The 7,983-nt window shown below is 42.9% G+C and overlaps 1 protein-coding gene across 1 annotated transcript in view; it reads right to left on the bottom strand.

The window, feature by feature from the left end:
* Positions 1 to 5,035: 5,035 nt before the first annotated feature.
* Positions 5,036 to 7,983, bottom strand: part of SNUPN (snurportin 1) — a 41,967-nt gene continuing 39,019 nt past the window's right edge. The window contains exons 8-9 of the mRNA XM_006866467.1: positions 7,372 to 7,452; positions 5,036 to 5,617 (exon numbers count right to left, since the gene is read on the bottom strand). Coding sequence (XP_006866529.1) covers positions 5,294 to 5,617; positions 7,372 to 7,452 — 405 coding nt within the window. The 3' untranslated portion in view covers positions 5,036 to 5,293. The remainder of the gene's footprint in view (positions 5,618 to 7,371; positions 7,453 to 7,983) is intronic.

The raw sequence follows: 7,983 nt of genomic DNA, 5'->3' as shown, positions 1-7,983 counted from the left end.
GGATGGATCTCTTGTGATACAATAGTGAATAATTGTTATCTGGACTGCTTGTGAGGGTTGGAATTGTAATGGTAGACGTGTTTTAGCAAGGAAGGGAGTGATTAACTTTTCAGCCTAAGAGCGGAGGTCCCTGGGACCATCAAGGGAGAAGAGCTGAGCGGGACCCTACCCAGAGAAGCAGTGATGCCTGAGATGGAGGCAGAGACGATGACGTGGAGAGATGGAGCTGTTGGGGACTTTAGACACAGAGAGGGAGAGGGGCTGTGTGCTGATGACCAGGGGTGGGGGGGTTGGGGGGGTTAGGCTTGCAGTGTATACCCTTTGGTTGGTTGATGATGCATGGAGGGGATTGTAACCAGAGCAATGAAATGATACACTAGGATGAATGTAAAACTAATGTTCTCCCATGTAAACGATCACATAATTCACAATAAAACATTAAAAAAAAAAATTTCAATATCTATTCCATCAATTCCCGGAGCTTTGTTTTATGCCAATGCCTTCAGTGCACCTTGGACTCCTTCCTTCAATACCATTGGCTCTTGATCTTAATGCTACCTCTTGAAATGGTTGAACATTAACCATTTCTTTTTGGTATAGTAACTCTGTACATTTCTTTTTGTGTGTGTGATGCTTTCTACATCATTCAATACCTTGCCCACAGAATCCTTCAATATTTCAAGTTGAGACTTGAATTTTTCCTTCAGTTTTCTCAGCTTGAGAAATGCTGAGCGTATTCTTCCCTTTTGGTTTTTTAACTCCAGGATTTTACATCTCATTATAATACTTCCTTGACTTTGTCTTCTTGAGCTGACATTTGACATTTTCTGTTCTACTCTCTTACCTCATTTCTTCCATTTGCTTTAGCATCTCTACACTGGAGAGTAAGTTTCAGAGTCTCTTCTGCCATCCATTTTGGTCTTTTTCTTCTCATCTTAATGATCTTTTTACTTTCTTACTGTATGATGTTCTTGATGTCATTCCATAACTCTTCTGCTCTTCGGTCATTAGTGTCTAATTCATCAAATCTATTATTGAGTTGATCTCTAAATTCAGATGGGATATGTTTAAGTTCAAATTTTGGCTCTTGTGGACTTTAGTTTTGTTCTGCTTCAGCCTGAACTTACTTATGAACAAATGATGATCTGTTCCAGTCTGCCCCTGACCTTCTTTTGAATGATGATATGGAACTTTTTTACTGTTTCCTCCCATAGATGTAGTCAATTTGGTTTCTGTGTATATCTGGTGAGGTTCAAGTATGTAGTCATCTTTTATGTTATTTAAAGAAGGTATTTGCAACGAATAAGTTTGCAAAAATCTATCATTTGATGTCCAATGTCATTTCTAGCACCAAAGTTGTGTTTTCCAACTATTGACCCTTCCTCTTTGTTTCCAACTTTTGTACTCCCAATCACCAGTAATTATCAATGCATCTTGATTGCATGTTTGATCAATTTCAGACTGAAGAAATTTGGTGGAATTCTTCAATTTCATCATCATTGGCTTTAGTGGTTGGTTTGTAAATTTTAATAATAGTGGTATTAATTGGTCTTCCTTATAGGCATAGGGGTGTTAACTTATCACAGACAGCATTACACTTCCAAACAGATCTTGAAACGGTCTTTCTGATGATGAATATGACACCATTCCTCTTCATTCTATCATTTCCATTGGAGTAAACCATATATGATTGTCAACTTAAAAAAGTCCTTTTCAGTTCACTAATGCCTAGGATACTGATGTTTATGCATTCCATTTCATTTTTGAAAACGTCCAATTTTTCTAGATTCATACTTCGTATATTCCATGTTTCAATTATTAATGGATGTTTACAGCTGTTTCTCCTCATTTTCAGTTGTGCCCCATCAGCAAAAAGAAGGTCTTGAAGGCTTTACTCCATTCGCGTCATCATGGTCAAGTCTACTTTGAGGAAGCAGCTCTTTCCCAGTCGTACTCTGATTGCCTTCCTACCTGAGGGGCTCATGTTGCAGCACAATATCTACAGTATTCTTGTGCTATTCATAATGTTTCCATATTCTGGTTCTATTGGATAGTATTCCATTGTTATTTATAAGGTTTTCAGTAGCTAAATATTCAGAAGTAATCTGCCTCTCTTTGTCCGGAAGCTCAACTGAAACCTGTCTATCATGAAGACCCTGTTGGTACTTAAAATGCCGGTGGCATAGCTTCTAGCATCACAGTAACATGCAAGCCACCAGAGTATGACAAACTGACAGATGAGTGGTGGGCACACATACATGCATACATACATATATATGGGGCTAGAGCTCAGGGCTGGAAATCAAGATAGGAAAGGTCCCAGCACATAGATAGCAGCTGAAGTCAGGTAAGGAAAAGTCAGAGAAGTAAGTGTCCCTAGAGCTGTAAAACAGCATACCACTGGTTCCTTGATGACAGCATTTTAAGTTGTGAGGACAGAAGTCAGTTTTCCAATGGGGTTGAGACATGAGTGAAATGTGAGCAAGTGGAGAAACAAATGAATTACAGACAAAGCACTGCCAAACACAAGTGGATCTGGTTAACACAAACTCCTCCATGCAAGCATTGGTACCCACCATGACTTATCTGGTCTAACATTAAAATAGCCAAGCCTGTTTATTCTGCACCTATTTGGTTAAAAGTCTGGTCTTTCTAAGTGAATGGGCACTTGAGATGTGCCCAAGCCCCTAGAAATATGTGGTATGTGATTACAGATAGCTTCTTGCTAACTCATGCCAAGCTGGCCCTCCAGCCAAGGCAACCAGGGTAGGCTGTACTGGGCTATGGTATATCAGTTAGGGCTTCCTTGGATGCAAGCCCAGAAACTAGCAATGGCTAATTTAAGCAAGATGGAATTTACTGGATGCTCACAGGTTTCCTAACAAGAAAAAGAAACACCCCCTCATCCTCCCTGGCAAAATAATGGATTCCAACAGATTCACTCTGTCCCTCTGCTCAAGACACAAATTCTTACTGGAGAACATGTGATTGGCCCATCTTGAGTCATGCGCCTGACCTTTGGGTAAGAGAAGGCAGTTCCCCCAGGTTAATCCTACCCAACTATACTGCACAAGGAAGAAAAGATTCTCAAAAAAATACAAACCAGAAGTTCTTCAGAGGTGTGGCCAAAAAACTACGTAATCACAGGAATCTATAACACAATCATCTTTGAAACAGGTGTCAGGAAGTGGTTTTATAATTCACAAAGAAATATGACCAGGAGACCATTGTTATTCAGTGATCAATAATACTGGCTCCTCAGTTAAAAACATAAGGGGCAGCCTTCTAAGATATATCTTTGAACAATATCAAGAAGTACTTGGGTGATAAGTTGAGCTGATATGTTTTTTGAATCATGTGTCCATCTCCATAGAGTGTCCTTCGGGGGAAGTAAATCCTAGATCTGATTATTTGGGGCAGAGCCTGGCCAGGTCACTACTGAGCCTCACATACACAGCTCCTGAAAGGATGCAGTTGTCTGCTGAGAGCACAGGCTAGAATATTCAGAGGATCATCAAATGGAGACTAAACGTCTAGGCAGACTACAATATGCTCCTTGGCAAAAGGAACATGACGTTCTTATTGCAGAATTGACCTAAATTCAGGAAACAGTTTATTGATGTAGGCAAATGCTTGAATCCGCAGCCAGCAGGATCACTTGTGGCGGGGTGGGTAGGCAGGGGTTCTTCCTTCTCTCTTCTCCTATTTTACGGAGTCAGCTTGAGAGGCTCTTTAAGAGCCGGACACTGAGGCTAGTTCCACTGAAAGTGCTGAATTAGTATAATCAGGCTCCAATTAACCACTATTTCTGCCCAGATCTGTTCCCAGAACTAATCAACACAAAGGGACTGCTGTGTATCTAAGAAGAGAAAATCTGACCTGGACCCCACTGACTTTTGTCCACAGGACACTAGTACTGTAGGAGTGCAATAGTGAAGTCCTTTTTGTCCAATTGAAGTCCTAGAAAGATGGAAAGCAGGGTAGCGAGCAGAGTGAGGCCGTGGAAAATGGAACACCTTTCCTGAACACTCAGAGCAGAAATTAACTGGTTAGTTTTAGATGCCATCTTCCATCCTCCCCTCATGGCTGCCATCAAAGAGCTCTAACACACAAATCTGGATGGTATCCCACTTGCTTAAGGCTCCGTTTTACCCAGGCCAACATCTAATACCTGCAGAACAAACCAGACCCGTCAGAACAAGCCCATCTCTCTCCAGCCTCCTCCTCTACAACTCTCCAGTCTTTACACTCAAGCCAGGCTGAACAGTCAGGTTTGACCCCTGTGCTCTTCCCAGGTCTCCGTCTCTACGTACTTTTCTGCACTAAAGCAATCCTAACCTACATGCTGGTGAGTTTACAGTCTCACTGGATCGTAAACTCCTCAGAGGACAGGACCCAGTCCGGTCCATCTTCATAAGACACTATAATAACCCACTCTGTGTCTCGGGGGTCTAGCACAATGCTGTCTTTCAGGTAGGTGCTCAATCATTTGTTGAACGAGTGAATAAACTCCATTTGCATTTTATCTCTAGCATGTCTACACCAAATATCACACTTGGCTTCTCAGAAACCAAAACCAAAACCAAACCTGCTGCCGTTGAATTGATTCCAGCTCAAAGTGACCCTATAGCACAGAGACGAACTGCTCTGTAGTGTTTCCTGACAAGGCTGTAAAGCTTGACAGAAACAGACCCTTGTTCCTTCTCCTGTAGAGCAGCTGGTGGGTTTGAACTGCCAACCTTTTGGTCAGCAGCTGAGCACTTACCCACTGTGCTACCAATCTTCTCAGAAGAGGGAACATATTCAAATACCAAGAACTGCAGTTCCTGGTAAGACCTTTCAGAAAAATGACGGTTACCAACAACAGCAACTGGAAACTTAGCAGAATGCTTAAGTGCTAAAAACAGAGTAAAGTGGGCCAAGAGTTGAACACTTATGGTTTAGGTAGGCTGGCGGCAGAGGCTGTACTGGTTGGTGGACGTGGGGATTCATGGCTGCTGAAAGCTTAAAAATCACAAACAACTTCTTTCTTAAGAATCACATATATTTAACACTGGGGATGCGGGGTACACTTTTCACAGGACGAGCTACTTAAAACTCAATGCGACCACCACCCAGTCTGGGAAGCAACTCTCCAACTGTCTGAGCCAGCCTCACACAAAGGAGGCAAGCTCTTTCCAGCTGGAATACCTTTGGAAAATGAAGTCACCTGTTAGAGTCACCACTGTCCTCAATCCCAGCTTCCTTCTGGAGTCAGGCACTGTCCCATGACTCCCAAAGGAGGCTGCTCTCTTTAGTTCTCCATGAGGCTCCCAGGGTGGTCCGAGTTATGGGGAGGGCTCTTCGGCTTGCGGGTAGACAGGTGTTCCAACTCATAGCAGCCATTCTCTGGGGTCTTGTGTGAGACTTCCTCCTTCACATCCTCCTTCTGGCTCCTCTTGTGCTCGATAATCTGCTGGAGCTGGTGCCCAGCATATTCTGGCTTGGTGGTCAGTGGGCCAGCTGGCACAGCCACACCAAGAACATCTGATACCATGTAGGGGAGCAGCCAGCCCACCAGGGGAGTGCTTCCAGGGCTGTAGTGGGTCTGCTTGTGGTAGAAGAGAAGCCCATCCACCTACAAGAGGGGAAATCAGGGATTAAAATGACTTTTGGGGTGCATTTCAAGGAGAGCACTTATAAAATGGGAGCTGCTCTTTCTTGTGGCCCAGCTCCTTTTTCTGGGTCCCTGTCAGAGGAAACAAGATTCCTCCTTTATCACACCAACAATTCCCCTAAATGGAAGAAGGAAAAAAAAAAAAAAGGGACCTAAAAAAAGAAATTTTAGTAAAGAAAACAAACAATACTTTCATACTATTTTACTGCACTCTTTCACCCCCCATGAGGGTGTTTGAAATGGGGCTGTTAAGACTCAGAGTTTTGAGGGCCTCCCTAAAGACACACAATAAGTGTGAAGCCAATTTGGAATTTGAGCTCAGGTCTTCTGTCCCCAGATCCCATGTAGTTTCTACTCCCTACAGGTCTCTGTCACAATGGATGTGTCCCATGCATAGAACAAAGCAGGAGTTTTGGACAAGCCCCCTGTTGGTGCTAGATGGCTGAGCACAAACTGCTTCCCAAGTCAATTTTGGCTGCCTGAACCTCCCTCTAAATGGTTTGCAAGCAATGTTCTGGGAAGTTTAATTTTTTTCAACGGGAAGACCTCCTACAGTTCCACATTTTCTTTTCTGTGATTCAGTGACTCATCTCTACAAAGCATTTATTGTCATTGAGGCATAGGGGTTATAAATAAAGATGGTGTTCCTACCAACTTCTTAATTGGCTCCCAGAAATGAAGGCAACTCAGCTTTTGCCATTTCCTCATTCGGGAAGCTGTGATTCTTTTTTAGCAAAATTACCTCCAATTCAAGCAAATATCAGGGGGTGACTAGACCGAATATTAAAGAGTATGCTGGGTAACGGCAATGTTGCTCATTGAGCCTGGGGAGGACAACTGCAGGTTCAGAGGATGACAAAAGGCTGCCTAGGACTGAGAGGCTTCTGGAGATATGGGACTTCCAGCGCTAAAACTGAGAAAGTCCAGAGCAAACCTGGATAGGCCACCTACTCCCATCCTACTGCTCAGCAAGCACTGCCATCCCCAGTGACCATTTACTCCTTGGAGGAAGAAAAGATTAGGAGTTCACTCACAGAAGTCCCACTTTACAACCAGCTGTGACAGACAAATAGCTTGGGGGTTATACTTGCCTCAGTTTCTCCATCTGTAAAACAAGGGAATTGGATGATCTGTTTAAGGGCCCTTCCAGCTCTGTCTGGCACGCTAACGTAGCCTAAACTACTAAGTACACAGCTGGTGCGAGGAAACAGGGTGGCTGACCTATCAGGGTGCAGCTGGGGCTTTGAAAGCTGGGAAATGGAAGGGCAGTGAGCACATCCTTTCTCAGGAATCAAGTGTTCAGTCTTTTTTCCTTTATAACTTTTTATTGTGAGTTGGCTGAAGGTTTACAGAGGGGATCAGTTTTCCATTCAACAGTTCACACACATCTTGTTTCACCTCATTGACTGTAATCCCCACAATGGAACATCATTTATGCCACTTCCTCCCTGCGTTTCCTGTTTGCAATCCTCCTGCCTTCCAAACCCTTCTGAACTTTGTCCTTGGGAAATGCTGTCCTTCTGATGTCAAATGACTGATTCTTCTAAGGAGTGCTACCTCCCTAGTGTTACTGTTCCCCTTACAGAGCTGTCTATTGTTTGAGTTCAGTCTTTTTCTAATGTTTTTACAAAGCAGGGTCAGAGGGTGTCTCAAGACTCCTCATACCTAAATATCCTACAGTCACATCCCAACAAAAAAGACGATGGTCTTATTACCTCAAAAGGGAAGTCCATGGACAGCACCTTACACAGGCTCTCAGGGGTACATGGGAAATTCTCGAGTCCCACAAATTTAAACTGAAATAATAATTAGAACAAAATCATTAGGACATATTACTAATGGTTCCTGCTAGTGAAAGTCTTTATTAAAGAAAGGAAATTTTCAATCTGACCCTTTCCCACACCCTCTCCTTCGTCCACCCTTTGAACTACGGGGTCAAGTGATTCTTAATCCTACTTATAAAAAGTATTTTTTACAGTATTTTGTTGTTGTTGAGACTATACATAGAAAAACCATACACCACTCCAGTTTTATATGTACAGCTCAGTGACTCTGGTGACATTCTTCAGCTGTGCAACCGTTTTCACCGCCCCCTCCCCCATTAATTAACTGTCCCCTAAGGTTCCTATTCACTTTTTTATCCCTAAGTGTTTATTTACTAAGCCCATACAGTCATGGTTCATAGTTCAGTGACAATGTTCACGGACTTCAATTCAGAATTCTTTACATTCCAAAATCACTTTCCACTCCAAAAGATGCCAGCTTTCCTAATCACCTCAAAACTCCTTCATGGAATCCTAATTTCTGTAGAAATCTGTGTGTGTGTA

This window comes from Chrysochloris asiatica, unplaced genomic scaffold (genome assembly GCF_000296735.1).
Source record: "Chrysochloris asiatica unplaced genomic scaffold, ChrAsi1.0 scaffold00092, whole genome shotgun sequence".
Lineage (NCBI taxonomy): Eukaryota > Metazoa > Chordata > Mammalia > Afrosoricida > Chrysochloridae > Chrysochloris > Chrysochloris asiatica.
This window is presented reverse-complemented; position numbering and strand designations above follow the sequence as displayed.